The sequence below is a fragment of the Lygodium microphyllum genome, chromosome 2 (genome assembly GCF_053477565.2).
Source record: "Lygodium microphyllum isolate KBCC chromosome 2, Lygodium_microphyllum_v1.1.10, whole genome shotgun sequence".
Classification (NCBI taxonomy): Eukaryota; Viridiplantae; Streptophyta; class Polypodiopsida; order Schizaeales; family Lygodiaceae; genus Lygodium; species Lygodium microphyllum.
In genome coordinates, this window is record NC_141136.1 from 154,090,838 (window position 1) to 154,114,632 (window position 23,795).

Consider the following 23,795-nt stretch of genomic DNA (forward strand, 5'->3'; position numbering starts at 1 on the left):
TCGTGTGTCTAGAGTGTATATAAGATTGGTGCATCTACTTTTGATGCACCTTGCATATGACAATAGAATACCCTTGAGGCTTCATGGGATCCGAAGGAGGAGATCGATCCTTTTGTTGCTTGGTACTTCTATGCAGATCACATTGCCTTTTATAATGCGAGGTAAATTTTAGAAACAATAAATATTCATGACTTCATTACTTATTTATACATGGAAATTCGGATAAATGTTAATGATGATTTCGATATTTGAAGTTTGTAACATGTATGTACTATGCATAATGCAATACTCCATGTGTGATCATTGCTGAATCGTGATGTGCATTGTGTTCAATTATCAAGGAGGTTAGAGTTCTTCGTGGAGAGAACATATGCAAGGTTGAGAAAGCTCCAGAGGATACTAGGAAGGCTTTGGGCATGCCATGGTGTGACATTGATTGTAGATGGATGGAGCGATAGTCACATGAGATCCTTTCATGGGCTAGTAGGATATTCTTGTGGTTATATGTACTTTGTTTCATGGCATGTTGCTTCAAGCAGAGGCAAGAGTGCCGATGTACTTACCCATGAGTAGATAGACAACATTGAGATGGTTGGGCTGCAAATGTTGTGGTGTTCATGGCAGATGGTGAGGCAACAAAATTACAAACAGAGCTGTTGGTATGTGGTATTCATGGCAGATGGTGAGCCAACAAAATTACAAATAGAGCTGCCGGTACTATAGTTGAAAGCTACTACCTCGACATTACAGTTGGTTATTGCATGGTTGACTATGTAAATAATCTTCTCAAGGATATTGGCAAGCTCTCATGGATTGAGCCGACGATCATGAAGGGTGATGAGATGGTGACCTTTGTGCTCAACCATTAGTATGGTTGCCATGAATTTTCAAAGAATCTAAAAAGATTCTTCTCAAGTACTCTAACACTCGCTTTGTTTACAACTTTTTGATGCTAATTGCTTGAGGGAGTGCAATGAGGCAGTGAGGTGGGGAGACAGGTATGCATGAATGATGAGTTTAGGAGCTCTTCTTTGGCTTCTACTCCTGCAGGGATGTGATGCATGGCCATAGTTGAGGACATGGGATTTTGGGATCAATGGAAGAGGATTGATGTGGTGGTTCACCCGATCATAAGCATATTGTGCCTCGTAGACATGATGCAGCCATGTATTGGCAAGGTTTGCGAGGCTATAGTCAAGATGATTTAGCACTAATAGGAGTTGGTGCCAGATGAGGATGGGTGTGATGAGATCCACACCTTATGTGTGACACGGTGGGATGTCTATGCGTCTCCTTTGCATTTAGCAACATACATGTTGGACCTTGAGTTTCAAGGTAGTGGGCATGAGAAGGACAAGGAGGGTGGTGATGGATGGAGGCACATCTTGGAGCGCATGGTTCTTGATGTTGATGCAATGCGCACAATGAGGGATCAACTTACATTGTATAGGCTTGGTTGTGGTTCATATGGCCGTGGTGATACAAAGGTAGACAGGTTCATTAGAGGTGGTGCTTTGTGGTGGGAGGATTATGGATATGATGGCCTTGAGCTTCAGTGCCTAGCGATTTGCATTTTGAGCCAAGTTGTTTAGCTCCTCTTGTTTGGAGTAATCGTGTTGCTCTTACAGTGACATTGCGTCCAAGAAAAGGAGGAACCTTGGTGTGCAGAAGACCAATGATCTTGTCTTAGTTAGTGCAAACTTACGGTGCTTTGCAATAGTATCATTGTGAAGGCCAATCCCTTTACTTAGTGAAAGATGGAGCAAGGGAAGCATCAAACAGCAAGGCAGGTCCTACACTCTGGAGAGACTAAGGAGGAGGTAGCAGAGAAGGCAGCATAGGAGCTAGCAGAGGAGAGCATTGGTGACATGGTAGATGAGTATTGAGGTGTTGGAGGTTGGGATTTGAGCCTTGGCCCTTGAGGCTTGAGGATATTGTGATATTGTCATGTAGCATGACACATGGTCCATGGAGTTTAGATTCTATGATCTATCATGATTCATTCTATATGATATGATCTTGAGACTTGGAGTATGATGTTACATGTATCTTTTTGATCGATCATCTTTTTGATGTACTAGAGACTTTATTTTTGACCTTTGTATATAGTGTTGGCCTTGGGACTTGCCACTTGTGACTTGCACCTTTATTATCGTTATGGCTCTTGACTCTTGAGGCTTGAGGTATCAGAGTCTTTAATGATCAATCTTAAAAGTTTAAACCTTAATCATAGTTCATTAGAATTTACTATCTAGAGTTTTCTTAGTTGTGTGCACTTGTGACTTGTCACTCAGCACTGTGTAGTGTTAACATAGTATTCATAATTTCATTGTTCAAGTCTTATTAAGTTATTTGTAGATGCTAGCGTCAATTGGTCTTACTATATCTTTAAAGTGTGCTGTTAGAGTGTCTATGAATACTTGTGAAGTTGTTTAATGCAGAATTATTTAAAAAATCTTAAATTTCATATTTTAAGTTTTTTTTCCCATTTTCTCGTTCTTAAAATGGGGGCACCCTACACCAGTCTCGTTTTCCATTCCCCACGTCTCCTTGTTCCTAGATGGGGGCTTGGTAAAAAATAACAGGTATGCTCTGATACCATGTCAAAATAAGCAACAATGCAGAGAGATCGTAGGGTTTGCAAGGAGTAACGCAAAGTGTGTACGGCAAACACTGAGAGAGAAGAGAAACTTAGAAACACAAGAAGAACATGGTGATGATGCATTGAATCATGCTATGAGAAGAAAAGCTGATATAGTGGAGCCCAAGTTGAAAAGATAATTGCACTGTCCTGTCTGAATAAGGCGGTAGCATCTGTGGGAAATTTGCATAATGAAGGGAGCGAAATGTAGTCCTTTGGGAAATGGGCTATTGAAGTAATCACTAGAAGGTGAAGGATAGTTGTTGAGGACCGCAATCCTCTAATGTGGTCGAAGATTTTGATGATGATCACCAGTTGTTGAGGGAGCAAACCACAGTCCTCTGATGCCGAGTAGTGACGTAGGCAGCACACAAATCCCAGAGTGTTGGAGTTGTCAAATGTAGGGAGAGCAGCCTAGATGCTGATACCAGGTGGATAATGATGATGCAAAATGGTGGAGGGTGAGCCGGGCTGCAAAAACGCAGGTCCCAACAGCCTTTGTGATAGATGAGTGACGCTAGATGATGGAGGAGAAGCTAGGCTGCAAAAACGCAGGTCCCAACAGCCCCTGTGATAAACGAGTGGTGGTAGGTGATGGAGGAGGAGCTAGGTTACAGAAACGCAGGTCCCAACAGCCCTTGTGATAAACGAGTGACACCAGGTGATGGAGGAGAAGCTAGGTTGCAAAAACACAAGTCCCAACAGCCCCCTTGATAGATGAGTGATGAAATCACAGATGCTTGGTGATGTAGACTGTCGCTAGAGGCTAGGATATTGACACCAAGGTGGATATGATGAGGCCAAGCAAGGAGAAGATCTCCACATTGAAAAAGGCAAGTGATGGTGGAGCTTGATGGAGAAGGGTGGTGATGCTAAGTAGAGGATGGTGACACTAGGTGGAAGATGCTCCAAATGCTAGGCGTAATGATGAAACAAGGCGCGTAAAGCAAGGGTAAAGGCAGCCACGAGTCACGAACTGCAATGTCCTCCTGAAGGGGTGTGAGGGTAATGGAAGAGGCTGGCCAGAGAAGGGAAGTGGTGGTGGTGATTGAAGAAGGTGGTGAAGAATGACTGAAGAGAGAGTTGAGAATGAATGGAGTGATTGCTTATTTATAAGCATAAGCTGTCTAGGGTGGCGCACTACTATGTGGGCGCCCATTAAAAAAGTGGCCAAAATGTGGACACTAGTCCTTTTTGGGGTTGTCACTACGGAACCTTGAATGAAGTGTGTGAATTGAAGAAGTGGTTTCTCAATAGGCTTCCCTGCTCCAATCGTGTTCCTTGTTCTTATACCATTTCTTGTTTGTTCCATGTAGCTATGGGAAAAGGGCCTTTGCTACTATGGGTGGTACTCCCATTGCTGCTTTGATAATCCCATGTGGTACAGAGGACTTACTCTGTATCATCTATGAAATCATCAGTACTAGGAGTCTCTCCATCTGTTTTTGCCATCCCTCATATATGTCCTCTCCCTTGGGTACTGGCTGATTTTATGTGGCTCTCCTTGTGATGTAGAGGCTTGGTCCCCATATGGGGGCCCCATCTAGAAGTGCTAGTGTGATCAAAGTGTTGAAGAGCTAGAGCTTCGTTCGAGGCTTATGGACTATATGCGTGCGCATTGGGACTCCTTCGATCCTAGAGGTGCATAGGCTGGTGTTAGTCTATCCTTTGCTGCTCTCCTCAAAGTGAATCTTGGCCCTGAAAATGTAATCCCGAAATAAAAATATCTCTAGACCACCTCCACTCATACAGTGCTAGTACCTCCCATCTCATCTTTGTTGGGAACCTCAAATGCTGTAGTCTATGCATGATCCTAGCATGTGGTATTGTGTCAAAGGCCTTACGAAAAATCACAAACCAACAATATATCCGTCTCCTCTATGGTCTGCACTTCTCAATGATGGCTTAGAGAGTGAGAATATGATCAAGGGTGGCATATCCCCTCCTAAACCTTGCCTTTCCACATGCCCGATGTTGGTGCTTCTTTGCCCATTTGCTTAGCTCATACTCTAGCTTGGCTAGTATGTGGCTAACCATGATTGTTCTATAGTTGGTAGGAACCATGGGGTCTCTTGTTTTCAAGATTGGTACTATAGTATTAGCTGACCAACTGGTAGGAAACCCTTCACATAGGGACTTGTTGAATAGATGGGCTAGAAGGGGTGCGAGTATATGTTTGGCATGTAATAGGTGCTTTGCTACTAGTCCATCATGCTCCTCAGCTCAACCATTTTGGAGTTTGTCGATGGTGTTTCAGACCCTCCCTATGCCAAAGAAGGTACATGACATGGGTTTGTCCTTTGGTGGTTGGGTAGCGGGGGCTGCCCGGGTGCTTGATATAGTGAGGTAGCATATGCATGCCACGTATTTGGGGCAGTAATGGGTGTATGGGCTCGAGGCTCTTGGAATGCCTTCCATGTCTTCTTGCTATCTTGTCCCAAGATTAGCTGGTAGAACTTGTGCTTCAATCTAGCTAAATAAGTCCTCTTTTTTCGCCGCACTAGGTGGTGAAAGATTGAGCATGTTTGTCTTTGTGTGTATGTCCCTCGGGCTTCACCTTGTTGGAGATGAAGATGGATTTCTTTGCAATCCTCATCATACTGGCTATTTTGTGGGACATTCTTGCTTGGAGGGGTGGAATGGGGATATGTGTGGCGAAAATACATGGTGGCCGAGGTGCGAAGTGCTCCAATAAGTTGTGCTATAAACTCCACAGGGGTATATGGGGATCCATCTCTTACAGACTTAAGTAGAGATGATCTAAGTAGGTACTCGCTATCGAGAGAGAGAGAGAGTGTGTTATATTAACGTCTACAAAAGGCCAAGTTGGCCTAGGAGACCAAAAGGTTACATACAAAATGTTTGGGAAGTTTTCCAAGTCCCAGTAAAGCTACTATCTGGTGTTATGGTGAACTAGGTGAGTAGGTACAAAATGGTATACAGACTCGATACAATCTAGATGCACTTCAAGTGCAGTGTGGAACTGCTCATGGAGCGTGGTCATCTTAAGATGTCGCGCATGGGCCTGTCTAGCATAGAGAGGCTGAAGCAGCGGTTTAGGGTTCACTTCCTTTTTAGTTTGGGTGTTCAGAACTTTGCACTAAAGGATCTACCCCGTTTGTAGAGCACCGATTTTTTGTGTCTTTAGGCTTCATGTACCTTGGCTAGTTTTTATTTCTTGTTCTTGAGTTGGTTGGGTGTGAGGTCATCTGCCATCCATATCTTGGTTGTTGGTAAGGATCTAGAAGCTTATGCATATCGTAAAACCAGATGCTTTTAAGTTTCCTTTGACCGAGGTTGAAGGATCTTCAATGTTAATGAAGGGAATGGCTTTGCAGACCTTTTTTTTATAATTTCATACTTCGGGACAAATATGTGTTTCTCCATCTCTTCGCTCTCCAAGACCGTGACCTTATCCCATCCTTCATCCAAGCCCCCTACTTTAATTTCCTTGGCGATCCATTCTTGCTACCGCTTTTCTCCAAGGCGTGTTATGACTTCCTTGAATAGACTTAGAGTCTATGGTTGAGATTGCTGTACTTGATGGATGATCTTGAGTTTTGTTTTACTCGCTTATGTGTTCCTCTAGTTTTAGAGCTTTCTTCCTTGTTTTTGTCAGCTCCTCCTTCAATGTTTTGTTTTGTTATTATAGTTGTTGGACCATATCCAATAGGTATTACTCCCAAGGGGAAGGCATGGTGGTTGGCTTCGACGCTGAAAGGGCCAATACTTGGGAGAAGCTCGATTTGGATGCCATTTGTGCATGTACATGGGATTATAGATAAGTTTGGGGGGACTATTATTGCTGTGAGGGACAGCCCCTTGCCTTCAAGTGGGAGGGGCTACTTTACTCGAAAGACACTAAATTAGTTGAGAGGTAGGAGATAATATGGTGGATAGATAAACGATTGTCGTTTGCTAAGGTGCTGGCTTGAAGAGTTGGTGATAAGCCTGAAATAGGTAGTGCAACTGTAGAAGGTGTGCCTGAAATAGGCAGTGCTCTTGAACAAGTGATAGGTAGAAAGAGAGAAAGCAAGCAATGGGTAGTTGTAGGTTATGAGTGGAGAGAGAAAATGTACAGTTGCACACAACCATTGAGGGGGAGAGAGAAAGAAAGTTATATTAATGTCTACAAAAGGTCAAATCAGCCTATGAGATCGAAATGTTATGTTTAAAAAGTCAAGGAAATTTTCCAAGTCCCAAAATAGTTGTCATCTAATGCTATGACTAACTAGAAAATAAATAACAAACAATAAATAGTTGATAAGTATAAAATGATGTCTAAGCCATATACAATGTTGAATTGCTCAGGAGGCACTCTCATCCCAAGACGTCTCTCACGAGTCTATCCCTAGATATCCTTTGCCTAGTGCAAGGGCATGGACTGGTTGGGCGTGGAGGACGAGCTTTGCATCTCTCTATGGTTGTGTCTAGGGTGATCCCCTGTGGAGGGCCCACCAGTTGCAGTCCGATGAGGGTTGTGGAGAGAGAGAGAGAGAGAGAGAGAGAGAGAGAGAGAGAGAGAGAGAGAGAGAGAGAGAGAGAGATTTCTCTTGCTGATGCAACTAAGCATGCAAGGAAGATCTTGATATCTTCTCGGTCGGTTTGATGGGTATTTTGTGTTCCTGAAGCATACCTTGACTTATGGGACAATATTATATGATTCTTTTGTTAAGCTTGGAGTTCGTTTGGATAGTCGTTGGCAAGATTGGAGACTTAAGGGATGGTTGCATTTGAAGCATACTGTGGTTAATTAGATTTATCATTTGCTTATTAAGGATCATGATTGTCTAGCAAGTAAGGGCAATTCCATTTGGTTGTTATTAAGGACTTGGGCTCCGCATTAGGGATGTGTATAGCAAGGCTGGGGCAACCGATGCATTAGAGAGCCACAATTTAGCTCGAGGTTTTTGAAATTGAGCATGTTAGTTGTTGATAGCTAATTTGTTGGGCTATATTGCGAGACCATATGAGGGGCAGTATGGAAAAACACGCTAGAGTCTGAGGTCCATAGGTAGGTGAAACTAGCCTTGCTCCTTGGAGAGAGTGGTAATAACCAGAGTTAACAGTAATTATAGTAAGTACTTAATTCACATAAAGTGAAATGCAGACTTTTACCATTTAAATCTTGGACAATGGACATGCATATTAGTGGGGTAGTTAGGGACCACATCATAAAGTGGCTCTTGATGTCAAAATTGACCAACAAGCTTTCAAACCAATTCACCCCTTGGTTTGCTTGGGGATTGACCTTCACCCCGCTCCTTGAAAGACAAATTAAGCCTTAAATTTGATATGGTTGACTAGCCTCTTGAATCTCGCCTAAATTCCTCAATTTTAGGTGTTGGAATTCAAGTCCTAGGCCTTCAATTCTAAGCATGCATTCCAAGGTGGTTGTCAAGTCATAATTTCTGTAATAAATTAGTGTGTACAGTAGAGGTCTTCTAATATCTCCACCACCAATGACTCAAATGGTTGGATTTTGCTGAGATTACTTGAGAGATGGCTATAGGATGAGAGAGAATGTTGTAGAGAGGGAAACTTGAAAGTTTGATCATGTGAAAGGCTGAAAAACTATTGTTGCCCTGCTCAAACAGCCATGAAGTTGTCACCTACATCTTAAGACCATCGGAAAGGCTACTGCCCCATCGTATATGCTGTCACCTGCACTAGAAGGACCTTGGGCTGCTATCACCTGCATTTGGAGGGCTCCAAAGTGCTGTTGCTTGTTGTAGAATTGGTCCCTGGTGGCTACAAATTAGTGTAGCAGCATCTCCTTGCTCTCTTACAGCCTCCTTCTCTCTCACAAGGGCTAGAATAGACTTCCACTTGCCCCCAAAAACGTTTTTCCCACTTGCATGGGCAAGTTTTGCTAAGTGGCTGCCTTCTAATCCTATTTTTCAGCCTTATCATTCTGAAAATTAATTTAATAATTATCATAGTACCGAGAAAAATAATTCCATTGACCAATAATTAAATTGGCTAGGCGAAATTGTCTTCCAAGTATCCCTGAGTAGTTATTAGCCCTTAGACCTGCATTGATTCATTACTTTATGCCTAGTCTTTGATGTTACCATTGACATTAGTGGCTAATAAATTGGTCGAGGCCAAAACTTGACACCAGGTATCACCTAATACTTGTCAGATATCGTGAAATAATTAACTTACACTTGACATGTGCAAGTCACATTAGCACATTTGGTTAACTTTTGATCAAATGCTAAGCAAAGCAATAAAATTTAATGTCGTTGTGATAGAAGGTATGACTCGTCGTTGTCGTCGTCGTCGTCGACGTCCTCCTCCTCCTCTTAGAGTTGCCTTGCACCCTTTTCCATGTTCTGTGGAGAGTGTGGATGATCTTTGTCCAAATCCTCAAATGACTCTTTGCTTGGATACATTCTAAAGGTCAATAACATGGCTTCATGTCATAGTCCAAATGTGCTAGGCTATAATGATAGCAGTCAGCTCCCATTTGTGACAAGGTCCCTGGGTCCATTGTGCTTGCGGGTAATCTGCAGTGTGGATCTTGCTCAAATGTTATCCATTGTTGAGGAAAGAAAGGCTCCATTGAACATCGTCATAGCCATGTGTTGGGCCTTGGCTTATGACCCAAGCTAGAGCTCCCTAGGTTGCAATCTTTGTCTGTATTGTGTCCCGGAATATCATTCTGAGGGCTCTCCTCCATACCTTTGTCGAAGAATGAGATTTTCAATGTTGCCATGATTTTTTTTTTCTTGCAAGGAACAGAATTTTATGAATGGACACCTCAGACCATACGTTTTGTGAGGTAAAAGTATAAAGTTAGAGCTGATCAGATAGTCTGTAGTGCCAAAGCAGTGTGAAGCTGTCATCCAACCTTCTCCAAAAGTAAGCCAAGAAGACTGAAATACCTTGTTAGTGCTGATGTTAGGTAGGAAGATGTACTGCAATGATGGTGCTTGTCTGGATGCTCCATGTCAACCTGGCTTTTTATTCAAAAAAGAAGTTGTGGCTTTTGGTTATCTAAAACACATCATGGCCATTATCATTTGTCGCAGTAAGGGTTGCATTATTGGTAGTGTAACCTTGATTTAGGAATGTGCATGAGTTGAGATGATTCCTTCGGGTGTTGGGGCTCTAGAAAAATTTCAGAGCATTATCTCAAATCACTCTTGTTTTAAACCTCTAAATATTCTAGTCAACCTGTTCCGTGGTTAGGTTGCTTGGTTTAAATGAGTCTTTTCTGGTTGTGATGCAAGTGGAAGTAGAGGTGGAGCTATTCTACAAGAACGAGACTTCGATTCTTCAGAAGGTGTATTTAAATTGAGCAATGCCTTTGAGGCTATATCCGATTTTGCAAACCTGCAATTTGAAAAGTTTTCATGCTGTAGATGTAAACATGTCTTTCTTTGAGGTAGTTGCCTTAGTTGCTGCAGGATGACTCCGTTGTTTGATTGCAGATAAAGATTGGCAGTGGTTATACCCACAAAAAGGGATGTTGTAGTATTCTCTATGGTCAATGTCTCCATTGTCAAGTTGATTTTTGTGCATACTAACCAACCAGCCAGGAAAGGACACACGAACAGTTTCATAGGCTGCACAATATCACACTTCTTTCTGCATAACAAGAAAATGATTTGAGAGCCTTTATACCTATGGTTGAGTTTTATGGTGGAGTTGTCTACTAAATGATACACATGCGTGCACACACACATAAATATTGAGGCTTTTGACCTGAATCTAATTTTTGAATTAGGTTTAAAGTCCTTCATTTGTTTTTGTGAATGACATTAGGCTTGTGGTTGAAGGTTGCATTTGCTGATGAAGCAACAAAATTCAGGAGAGAGCTTGCACGGCTTCCAGACATGGAGCGCTTGGTAGTACGGCTCCATGCTTGCAAGTAATTTCTGTTATATGCAATTTTCTTTTTCCTCTTTGAGGTGGGGGGAAGGGGGGGACTGAGAAGTGCGTAAATTTGCTACTTATTGAAAGGCCTATGGTATGTTGCAATTCCAACCAAGCTTTGTGGTTTTTTTTTTTTTGTTTTGTTTTGGGGGGGTTTGTTTACATGCAGTGAGCAAAGTGGTAGAGATGCACAAGCAGTTGTCTTGTATGAGGATGCGTCTAGAAAGCTTCTCAAGGAGTTCATTGGTGCACTTTGTGGTTTTCAGACAATAAACAGGGTCTTGTCTTATTTTACAGGCTCCAGAAGTCGGTTCAAGTCAAGAAGATTGCAGCAATTGCTGTTTCTCGGTAACACAGTCTAGTTCATTGATTGGAAAACTGTATAATGCATTGAAATATGACATGCTTGTAGCATCTTTCTATTCTGTGGGATACCTGTTTTATGATGCTGGCACAAACTAGCTGTTGCACTCAAGTCAGCAATCTTACGTGTGTTCTTTCCGAGAAGCAGCTTGACTTGTTACGGGTCGCATAAGTGTATGCCAAAACCATGGTCTATGGGTAGTTTGCAGAATTCTCCTTCTTGTGCCCATCTTCATTATTGCCTTCAGTCCTCCCTTATTGGTACCTAACACAAAGCTGAGGCTACAATGATGGAAGGAACCCCGTCTTGATTCTTCATGGTTAGGCCCATTTCCATCGAGGCTACCCAAGAGTCAGTTGATAACTTGTTGGTGGTCTTTGACAAGAGTTATCTACTTGTGCCATAATACAATGGCTTCATGGTTTTTAACTCCATAGGGCCCACATTGGAATGATTTTTGCAGTTCATGAAAGGCTCACTGAGCGAACTTGCCTAATGACTGTTGTTGCTTCCACATTGAGAGCTTCATCCACTCCTCTCTTGCTTACGATTTCATAGCTTTGATTTTGGTGATTGTCACCAGTCACCATTGGAACTCAATATGCTCCATTTCCTTAAGCCAACATTCTTCTTCAGGTCTTACTCTCCATTGGAATTGGAGCTCAATTTGCTCCTTTTTCTTCAGCCAACATTCTTCTTCAGGTGTTACTCTCCATTGAAGCAATTGCATAGCTCCAGCAGAAGCAGCCGGTACTAGCGAGAAAGCTATAGAATAGCCTGAAATGTGCGCATTATCCTCGGCGACTCATGTGTGGTCCTCGGTGACTCAGCAGCGGATATGAGCTCGTTCAAGGATTATGGGAAGGATAATTTCTATGTTTGCTTTGCAATCAGATTATTCCTGCCTCTTCCATTTTCTTAGACGGACAGCTCTATGGCATGTTTGGCGTACTCGGAATGCCTTTATTTTTGATTCAGCCTTGGGCATCCATGGTCATGTGGCCCGTGTTCGTGATTTAGTGTTATGGCATATCTCCTCTATGGTTTCGGTTGATTTGGTTCTTCCAGACATTGCTGCCTCCTGGCTGGATATTGTTGGCTCCATAGGAGCTGTTGTTTTTGTGTGATATTTGTATAGAGTCTTGGTAGCCTTTCATTTGTGTCTGTTCTGTTTTTCTTAGCTGACCAGTCATCTCTTGCAATCGTGACCTACAATTGTGACTGCAACAGATCTGTAGCTGTGCCAGTGACAATCTGCTATCTTTGATAGCTGTGGCAGCATCTACCCAAGATTGTTCAGCATCCTGCACATTAACAGCTTGTACTTGGTGTTCAACACCTACAGTCCAGTGCTCTCTAGTACAGCGACCTGCAGATATGCAGTTCAATAACCTACGTGGTTGGCATGCAATCATGTATCCTGGGTGCACATAGTGCAGATGAGAATGCACGCACGCGTGCACACACACACACACACACACACACACACATGCATTTACGCACTCATGCGCACATACATGTACGCACCTGCACATGCATGCCAAAGTGGACCTTTGGGACATAGGCGTTTTCATTTACACTCCACTTTGGGTCATTGTCATGTAGGAAAAAGTTAAATTAAGAAGAGCAAAATAGGATCCTAAAGAACTCTTATGATTCATAAGAGTCACGATTACATTACAAATGATCCATTGGCCCAGAGAGATGAAAACTCAAGAGTTGCCTGTTTGTCAAGGGTTTCCACAATGAATTCTCTAATGATAGCTTTCCCTCCTCTATACACTCCCCACTTTCCTCCCTTCTTGGCTTCTCTAACTTTGCTAAGTTTTGCTGCTCTATTTTTGAGTTGGAATGGTGTTAGTTCCTTTGATATCCTCAATGATATGCCCGCTAATGACTTGGTCTGCCTCACGACCTTTATCTTCTCTTCGAGATCAAAATACCCGATTCTCGCGTGTTTTCCCTTCACTTCAATGAACATTGGATCTCCCAACTCCACAAATGGGACAACCTTCTTGAGTTTCTCCTTGAGTACATTTGTGCTAAGGATATAATTTCCTTGCTCTTCTTGTGGAAGTGTGGCTCTGTCCCACCTGAGAGGGAGGCCACTGACCGTGATGTATCTTTGATTCCTTTCAATTGTAATGACTAATAAAACTTTTTTGGTGAACTTTAATGGTGGTGGAGATGGGGTTGTTACCTCAATTGATGGTGTGAAACCCGCTTTTATGTGTTGCTCCATCTTTATCTCTTGTATTTGCAGTTGGAGCTCTGCTATTTGTTCATCTCTCTTGGTTACTGCTTGCTTAACATTGAAAGGATCTACTTGCACTTTCTTTATTTCATGAAGGAGGTAGGTATTCCATGCTGATGGTTTTGTGGGGGGTGGTGTAGGTGGAGATTGTGATGAAAGGGTGGATGAGAGAGAGAGAGAGAGAGAGAGAGAGAGAGAGAGAGAGAGAGAGAGAGAGTGTGTGTGTGTGTGTGTGTGTGTGTGTGTGAATGAATGAAAATGGATGGACTTTCTTATTGCATTTATTGATCAAATGGTGGTTGTCCTTGTTCCAAACTCCAAGGTTGATAAAGAAGAGGAAATGGTTCCTTGCACAGAAGAGATAGTGTCTTGTTTTGATAATCAAGTAGGTGAAAAGTGTCGCAAGCATGCTTTGGAAGAAGCTATGGGTTTCTCGGAGGCTCCTCCTTTGGCGCATACTCCCATCTTCTCCTATGCGCAAGTAGCTACTGCTTTAAATGAATCCAAAGAGTTGGATTCGGATCACTTGCCTGAATTTGAAAACACATTGTTGGATGATTATATTCAACAAAAACTTTCATGTGCTTCTGACATGGTTGAGGCTAATGTCTTGGATACCGGTGTGGATACCAAGACAGTGCTGTGTTTATTTTTTGGATTTTATGAGGAGGGCGCCATCTTGTTTTGTACGGGCAGAATTCCAATGCTTGCTAGAATCCATGAATGATTGTCTTCCTTGATGTAGGCAGAGTGTGTGGATGAAATCTTTCTAGGCCATAGGGGCTTTACGAAGCGCTGCTGCATTCTCCGTAGATGTGGAAGGATCTATTGTCAAAGTTGTCTTTGTTTTTGGACAATTGCTTGGTTCATGTCGTACCTTCGAGGCCTATGATGGATTTCTAACATTTGCTTGAGCGTAACTATCCAATTTGAATGGAAGTTGAAGGTTGTGAGTGGTATATTGGCCTTTCTTGAAGGATGCCATGGTTTGATACGATTAGACAGCTTGTGGATGCTTTCATTGGTGACTTGGGCAGGCTGCCCCGTGTCTTGGGCATCTTATCTTTAAGGGATACATGAGCTGGCTGCTTTAAGGGTTTTGGCGTGATTTTTCTTTAGAAGGCCTGGGTTCATTTGAGAGATTACTTCTTAATGTGCAGATGGTGTCTAGGCAACATGGGATTTACCATAGTTGTCAGGTACGAAAGGTACGATATAGTACTGTACGATAAAATACGGTACTAATTGATACCTTATGATTTTATAAGGTACGATATGATATTAGTACGAAAAAAATTAAGATGATTTTTAAAATAACAAAAACCATAAGTCATTGAATGATAGATTATAGAATACATATTTAAAGTGGAAATAGCCATTTCATTACAGAATAAGATGAATACATGAGGGTGACCATCGTGGTTGCATGGGCTACACAAAACATGTGATACAACTACAGTCTAGTATATTTGATAGAAGAAAAAAAGAGAGACCTATGTGACATGTCATATGAATGATGAATCTATGATAAGGCAACACTATTATCATCATTATGATCATCAGAACCATTTGAATGCTCATCAAGAGAGTCTGAAGATGGCTCCTTGGCATCCGATAATGAGACAGACTCATACTCATCCTCATTGATGAGGTTACCATCATCATCAAATGATGGCTCCCTAGGTGGCGACTGTGTAGGCAAGGGGGGGTATTATCACGAGGCACAGGATGTGAGCTACTAGAGCCTTGCCTTATATATGTTTGCAAGCCACTCGAACCAGCCCTTCTCGATGATGGAGAGTGTCGAATGACCATGCCCCTGCTACCACCTACTCGAACGCCTCGTCCACGAGCATGCTGACTGTGAGTGTCACGAGTATCTGCTGCTATAAGCTCTCTATGGAGCTTTGCAAAAATCATCCCCTCCTCCTCGTCCATCTCCTTATGTACACTCCGAAGAGTGTCGCTCGTCAACTTCAATGTATCAACATTCACCTACACAATCATCACTGCAGTGATGCACGTAAGATTGATCATGATTCATTGTAAATACTAAATGCTTAAGTCTAAATTGTAAAGTATAAAGTTTAAACTTCAAAGTTCAAAGTTGAAAAGTTAAAACAATAAATTTTAAATGTTATGGTTAAGTGTTTGAACTTTACCTGCTTCGGACTACCCATGCTCATCATAGCCCTTATCATGCGTAAGTTAGTGTGGTAATAGACTAGCCGCTCTAACTGTCGTGTGCTAAGGCGATTGCGAATCTTTGTGTGAATGAGAGAATAGGCACTTTAGTTTCTCTCACATGCGCCCGAAGAGCACTCTTGGGCAAGGATCCTCATGGCTAAGGGCTGAAGGGTCTCCAATGCGTATCCAAAGTTTTGCCACCAAAATAAAGGCTTCACAAGTGACTCTCTCCTCCAATAAGTGGGAGAAGCAAAAGCCACATGCCCTCTCTGATTTGCATAGCATCCTTGCTCCTCTAGCATTGCATTGTGGTCATCAATAGGGACCACACGAGTCAAATAAGCAAGTTGGTCTGAATGGAACTCTCTATCATCCATGACCGCCGGTTACTTGTAGGCTGGATGTCCCAATGCCGCAAAACCATGGATGGGCTTATGCATCCATGTCCATTGCCTCTCTGCTATCTCCAAAACATATGCACGTTGTGTCTCTGTGATCACTGTACAAGCACGTGCCTTTGCCAATGCTGCTCTAAAGAAGTGAACGAGAAGGCCCATGGTGGACCCCTTGCAATCACTCACACGTAACACTCTATAAAAGGGAGTCACGACAATGACAACGGCACAGACTTTTTGCCAAAACTGCTCATTAAGGCATTAAGGCACAAGCGCTAAGTGGCTTTGGCCTCCTTTGTCTCATGCTCATCCCACTCATGCCATAGAGTGGATACCATTGTCTAGCGCAAGGCGTACCGCACCTCAAAAAGGCGCTCCAGTAATAACCACATGTAAGCAAAGCGAGTTGAAGAAGGCTTCTTCAACTCCAGTGTGCTATGCGCACGATATATCGCAAGCACCTTTACCTTTACTATGAAGAATGTGACAATTGATGTAGCTTTGCGGACCACCCTCTTCACCCACTTGAGCTTCCGAATGTCCTCCATGAGCAAGTCCAAACAATGACTTGCAGATGGAGTCCACACAATGGTACGGAACTCAGCCTCAAGCAAACAGCCCATGCGTCGACAATTCGATGTGTTGTTGGTAACAACTTGCACTGTATTTGAGGGCCCCATCTACAACCACAATTTACAAATTACAAGTTATGTATAAATCAAATTTCAATTATGAATCATGATATTATCATAATGAAAGAAAGTGAAACAAATTTGAAATTTCAAATTGCAATGTATAGCTCAATGATAGCTTGTCGAATGTGGCGGTAGAAGAATGCGGCCGTCGTTTTTCTCCCCCTCTTGCCGGTATCTACGGCCCACAAAAAGTAAGTGCCGGGTGGACATGAGACGAGTATGTTGATGATGCTCTGCTTCTTACGATCACTCCATCCGTCGGTGAGAATGGAGCAACCATATTTTATCCATGTGGTCCGAATAGGGTCAAGGGCTCTATCAATCCTGTTCTTCTCTTCATCAATCTTTCTCGTCCTCATGTTGTTGTATGTGACACCGGTCCATCCTTCACATGGACCCAGATTGGCAATGGCTTTTACCATCTTTTTTCATTGCTCTTGCTTTAGAACATTGAATGCAAGATTGCGCTCAATCACCGTGCGCGCAATTTCAATGTCTGCAAGTCATTGCCTTTCTCTAAGAAAGGCAACCGATCTTCGCACATGACCGGGTGCTTGAGAGAGAGACGATTGTCTCTCCGGCACCGCATGAGCCTCCGCTCTTTGTCTTTTACCGGAGCCGGATGCGGATGTGGAGTTCCCACTACCAATGGTAGAGGCCTCTCCTGCATCGGTTGAAGATACGCCCACATTGGGTGCTTCCTCGTTAGTAGGCATAGGAGTTGGTGGTGATAAGCCACTTGTTCCTCCTCTTGTGGATCCCCCTCTCATCTTGGTGAGAGTCTCCTGCGCAATGTTTTGAGGGATCTCCTTGCATGGAGCAACTTGTCCCCCCATCTTGGAAACATGTTGGAGAAGCTGTGTTGCACCACTTGTATAGCACTTCTTGCAATACTTGCATGTCCAATGGTGGGAGTTGGACTTCTTTGTATCCCTCTCCACATGGATCACATGCAAATTGAAGGCCTCATGCTTCTCACGAGTCATGGTTCCGATGACGAATAAAGAGGCCCGAGAGAGAGAGAGAGAGAGAGAGAGAGAGAGAGAGAGAGAGAGAGATGCTTGAGTCTCGACTCTCGACTCTTGAAAGTTGAAAGTTGAGTCTTGAAAGTTGAAAGGGATGGAGACTCAAAGAGGCTTGAGTGTTGGGGTAAAGTTAAAAGAGCGAGTGAGAGAGAGGGAATGGGAGATGAGAACGACAAATGCTTTGATAGGGTACGGGATAGAGGGGATGGGAGATGAGATTTGACTCTTTGAGAATGGCAAATGCTTTGATAGGGTGCAGGAAAGAGGAAGATGAGAATGGTAACTTGTAAGTCCTTGCTGAATTGGTTTGGAAGCATGGAGGAGAGGAGCACCTTTTGTAGATGAGAGAAGGGTCAAAGTTCAAAGTTCAAACAGTCAAAGTTTAAAGAGAGAAGGAATCCAAAGTCGAAAGAGAGGGCTGCAAGCTGGAGCTTGGAAGGAATCCAAAGAGGAGCATCAAGTTTTGCATGGATGATGGCTGGAACTTCGAAAAGGGGGGTGGGGTGAGGTATCCAAGGCTTCCCAGCCCCCCAAAAAGCGCAAAGTGCAGCTTGCATGAAAAGCGTGAAACGTGGGACGTTGGGGTGCTGGAATTTACATTGAAAGAGCATGCGAAGGCCAAATGGCTGAAATATGCCAGTTTTATCTTACGAAAGCGTATTGTACGGTACTGTACGGATCGTATTGTACGGACCGTTTCGTACCACGTACGGAGGCAACTATGGGATTCATCATGCTTCATTTACTATGCAGGATTCAGATGTTGTGGGGGACATTTTGGTTCGTCTAATGTTGCTTGATTCTCCACATGATACTTTTTTGGTCTCATTATCGGTAAAGCTAGTCGAACTTTAATGTTTTTAGTTGCGGTCTTATTAACGAGCTAAGCTTTGGGAGTTTAATGAGGGCCTTAGGGACAATTCTTGTCAGGCTCATAAAATTTTTCTAGAGCTCTGTATGCATCCCTTACGTGGGAGGATATGGTGAGGTTGCAAAATGTAGATGGTCAGATGGTCACGGATCTCCAATCTATTGTATGTATGTATTGTGACTACTTTGCGAATCTTTTGCATTTGTGACCTCAGGTTTCTCACACTTGTGCAGTCTCTTATACCTTGGTTAGAGATCAAGTTCCCTAGGACGTGCAAGACACCTTGGATTCATATGCGTAAGGGTGAAGTTATAGAAGTTTTGTTGCATTTTCCTAACGATAAAAGCCTTGGTGGGGATGGTTTTACAAATGAACTCTTTGAAAACCTACGCATCTCTTTTGGCAAAAGCATTGGTAGCCATGCGTCAGCAAGGTTGTGTTTTTGGCAACATGTCTTGATCATGGAAAGAAGGGGTGATTAAGTTTATCCCTAAAGTTCCATCCACTTGGAAACTTACGCATAAGAGACCGATTTCCTTGATGGACACCATGTCTAAGATGAAGGTGTTGATAAATCATCTTTATAAACACCTACCTCATCTTGTGGATCCTCATCAATATGGTTTTATTAAGGGAAAAAACATTTTGCACAATATCTTGAATGTGTAGATGGTCAAAGATTATGCGTGATACACAACAGGAGGTTATTCTAGTACAATTGGATTTGGAAAAGGTCTTCATTCCTTGGAATAGTCTTTTTTTGCGGATGTCATGTATACCATGGTTTTGGGCCTCATATATCTGAAGTGACAAAAAATGTGCAATGCATCATTTCTTAAATTTATAGGTCATTTACAGCAGGTTTTTGTTGCTATACAATGGGTTCTCTTTGCTGTCCTATAGGTATCTTTTCTCAGAACACAACTCTTTTAACTTCCTCAGTCTTTTCAAGTTGTTTATGCATGCAAGCTTTCTGGAAGATAATATATGTGTACAATTTTCCTTTTCTTGGAATCCAAAAATCTATATTCCATTTCACCCATCACCCTCATCACCATATCCTAGAGAAACGCATTTACAAGATTTTGGCTTTAAATTGCTGCGTTTGTGTTTGTGTATATATACAAAAGCCTTGTAGCCAAACACACTCAAGTGTGCATATGAAGGTGGCTTGCTCGACTACACTTCTTGAGGGACTCTCCCTCCCAAAGACCTGTTTGCTGACGGGCTTATCAAGTGTATGGCTATCATAATAGCCTCTACCCAAAATCCATGAGGTAATGCAGCATGAGATAGCATGGTACGAACCTTCTCTTGAATAGTCCTATTCATACACCCTGGAGTACCTTTTTGGGGCGGATTATAAGGGGCAGTGAGCTCCCTCTTATAACCTTTTCTGTCACAAAAGTCATGGAAGGTCTTTTGACACATATTTCCCACCATTGTTAGAGCAAAGACGCTTGAATGCCTTGCTGGTCATATTTTCAGTAAGTGCCAAGAATTTTCAAAACTTATCGAATGCCTTGTCTTTACGACGGATTAGATAAAACCATACTTTGCGTGTGGCATCATCAATAAATGGGATAAAATATTTATTTTTCCCTAGAGACGGCCCTAGCATCACACATACATTTGAATGTACCAACTTTAAGACACACTTGGCTGCTCGGTTATGGCGAAAACATGATCACGGACACTAGATACATGTAATGGATATAGAGTGTCACTCTTGGAGCCTTAAGCAACAATTCTAGATCCCTTACATATCTTCCATTTGCCATCCCCAAAAGTACTGTGAGAGCCTTGATCATCTAGCTACCCTATGCTTATCAAGCTTTTCTTAGCTAGGGTATATGCCTCACATTATGCAAGGTGAACATTGAACCTTGCTGAAATGCCAATTGCACACTACTAATTTTTGCAGTCACTTGCATAGTCGTCCCCCAAGTGGACAATACCATGTTTACCACCATTGTAGATAGAAAACCACTTAGGGTGTGGTGTCACATGGAATGAAGCACTTGAATCAAGAATGCAAGTGTGCATGTCATCATCAGAATCTGCAATCAATGACTATGCACTAAAAGAAAAAGCAAAGAGTACATCACTACCACTATCACTCTCGTGATTGACTACATTGACTTTTTTTATATTCACATTGCTCTTCTTTGCATGTTGGTTGTCCTTTTTCTCATCTTTGCTATCATCAATGCTTTTGCCCTTGCTCTTCTCTTTTTTCCACTTAAACTAATCCCGCTTGAAATGCCCTTTCTTGCTATAATAATGACACACTATATTTTTTCCACGAGACTTGCTATGTACTTTGTTTTCAGAATTACCTTTCTGTTGGGATCTGCCTCTAGTATGTAGTGCATTGGAAGACTTGTTTGCCGAATTATTTTACCCGTTTAGTTGTTCCATGAGTAAAGAGCTCTCCACATCTAAATATAATAGCATGGCATTGGAGTTACTCATTGTTGTCCTAAAATTGTCCTAACTTTTAGGCAAAGTGCATAGCAAAAATGTTGCCTTGAATACTCTATCAATGTGGGATTCCAAAGCAACCATGTCTGTACATTTAAACTCATTTAAATGTACAGACATGGTTGTATCTTCCTTCATACGTAGGTCCATTAAATTGTTCAACCAATAAACCTTGCTTGCTACACTTTTTTGAGCATTTAGCTTGTTAAGTATTTCCCACATATCATAAGAAGAGTTTAATTTCTCTATGTTAAAGAGCAGAGTGTTTGACATTGAAAGCTCTATGGTAGAGAGTGGGCAAGCTCATCTAACTCATCCCACTCATCTTGATGCATGTTTGTTGGTCTTATCCCTTTTGTCTTTATGGGTGTCACTTGTTTCTCTGCATCGAGACATTATAGCATTGCTTTTGGCATATAGCAAAGTAATGTGCACCCTCAAGCTACTTAATGTGCAAAAGATTGCTATTGTCATTGCTGCCAGCTATGATTTACAGCTCAAAAGTGACTCAAAAGTCAATAAATGTAAGCCCAATTGTCACACAATTGACCAAGGTACAAAATAAGTAACAACGAGGAATGAAAAACCAAGTAATTGTAGAAATTTCAGATTTGCAAATCAATTTTGAGAGTCCCCACAAGTAATTGCAGTTGTGCCATGGGCTAATACATCAATTGTATAAGAAGGCCCCGAATTTTAGCAGCAATTTTTGCTCTGATCGCATCCACGGGCACTAATTTGACTCACACGGTCAAAAGCCCCAAAATTTCTTTGCTCAGCATACTCAAATTGCATCAAACATAAATTCGAAGTAGATTCCGAAATCCAATTTTCCCAAAATCTCAAAAATTTTGCAAGACCCCCAATTTGTGTGGGGTCCAATATGCCAAAATTGTAGGAAATTGTACCCATCCCACTGCAGTTTTGCCAAATATATGAAAAACCCCAATTTGTAAGACTCGAATGTGTGCAAATTCCACAAATTTTACTCAACAGAGCAAAATCTTGGCACATATGCTAAAAGCCCCAATCTCTAAGAGTAAATGCATGCCCATTCTCTTAGATTTGACAAATTGTGCTTACACACACGTGATAGTTTATCAAATTTTACCAAGGATGAATCGTGGAACAAAAAATGTGAATTTTTTGCTTGAAAAAAAGCATTCACTGTCATGATGCTGCATGTGACCTACACTTGGGAATTCTCGCTGCAGTGTCGCCTATTGACTTCGCTGAACTTGCGCTTGATTTGCGACTGACTGCGCTAACCTAGAACTGCCGTTGTGGTGTCGACTGATTGCTGCCGTACTTGCACCTTTTTTGCGACTGACTGTGTTAACCTGGAACTATTGTGCTTCTCATGACCAGTTGTAGTCTTTGACCTGTGACCTACGCGTTGCCCGAGTGACTGTCTTTGATCAGAATTGAGACGACCTCTTGTCCTCTTGCGTGGGATAAGCTGACACAGCTTGAGCAAATTTCGGGAAGCGTGCTTGTGATAACCTTCAGCTCTGATATGAGTTTGAAGTGACAAATGCACAATGGAGATGCAATGGTCAGCAATGGTAATCACACACACACGTGCATGCGCACGCGCGCGCGCCTGCACACACACACACACACATGATGTGTGGGTGCAATGAGTTGTACCTCTTTTAGGTTTTCGTGATAGGTATTGTAAGGTAAGTGCTAAGGTTGCGTTCACACCCGAGCATGCATAAAAGGCAGGTGGTTTTTTATTCCCAACAATGTCTAGGGTGATCTGTATCATTAGTACAGGTACTTCTTCTTGTGTTATGCTAAATGGTGGAGTCAGTGATCCTTCTTCTTGGCATGCTTCATTGCAAAGGGTTGCTTAATGAGACCACTCTTTCTTGTGCTTGCTACTCACTCCATTCTTTCTATATTATCGCATTTTGTTGATATGGGACAATTGATTGGTTTATCTCTTCCTTTGCACGCGCATTTTGTTGGCCAAGCATTGGTTGATGATACATCAATTGTTCTAAAAGCAGATGCTTCTACTTTTCACAAAGCTTTAGATATTTGGAAATTGTTTGGACATGTTTTAGGTGTCCATGTTAGTGCTGCCAAATTTGCTCGATTCGGGGTGGCAGGGTGTGGTTGTTGAGTAGGAGACATTGTAAGGCATGTTGGTTATCCCTTGGGTGTTGATGTGCAACAAAGACTCTTGCTGAAAATGGAAGTCAAGCTTCTTGATTGGAAATTTCAAGCTTGGTCATTTCATGTGTGTCTCAGGGTGGCTATTGCTGCCTTCAACTAATATTGCCTTGAAGGATCTTACTCAGCACTTCCATTTTGTGCTGTGAAAGAAAGATTCTCCGCATGTCGGTATATCTTGGATATCTTGGAGCCATGTTTGTACCTTGAAATCCATGGGAGGTGGAGCTGTTTCAGATTTTGAGACCCATATGGCAGTCCCTTGTTAGTGTCTTTTTTAGATGATGTGTGTTGAACAACCCCCCTGGACTGTTAGTGCCCACTTCTTTCTTGAGGATTGGGGCCTTTGGTATGATGATAGGCAGATTCAAGGTTTTGGTGGCATGCACTTAATATTGAGGTTGAATTCTCTACATCTACTTGAGTTCTTTTCAACCAATTGGTGTGCTCATGGAAGATGGTGGTTCACAAGGTCCAATGGCATCCATGAAAGGATAGATTGGCCGTTGATTTATTGCAAATGGAATTCTAGCGGTGTCTTATTTGCTTTCTTCGGAGGACAAATCAGAGGAGAGGCCTAAGTTTAATCCCTTGGCTCGCTCGCCTTGGATTGGTCCACTCTCTTGCCTTGAGGTACACTAATATATTTTTGCACCCCCAGATGGGTCTTTCGCGTCCCTTTGGGCATGATCTTTGGGGTAAGGTCTTCAGACTTTTCCAAGATCGGTAATTCCTTCTTGTCCTAGATTTTGTGTCACGAGGACGTGAAATTTTGAGATACGTTAATCATGTTGATAACATTTGATGAAGCTCT

At 42.3% G+C, this 23,795-nt stretch overlaps 1 protein-coding gene across 5 annotated transcripts in view; it reads left to right on the plus strand.

Moving 5' to 3' along the window:
• Positions 1-23,795, plus strand: part of MSH6 (MUTS homolog 6) — a 112,209-nt gene that overhangs the window by 53,048 nt on the left and 35,366 nt on the right. For all 5 annotated transcript variants that reach the window (XM_087699791.1, XM_087699783.1, XM_087699800.1 and 2 more), the window contains 2 exons: positions 10,429-10,520; positions 10,695-10,873. In XM_087699791.1, the coding sequence (XP_087555917.1) occupies positions 10,429-10,520; positions 10,695-10,873 (271 nt within the window). The remainder of the gene's footprint in view (positions 1-10,428; positions 10,521-10,694; positions 10,874-23,795) is intronic.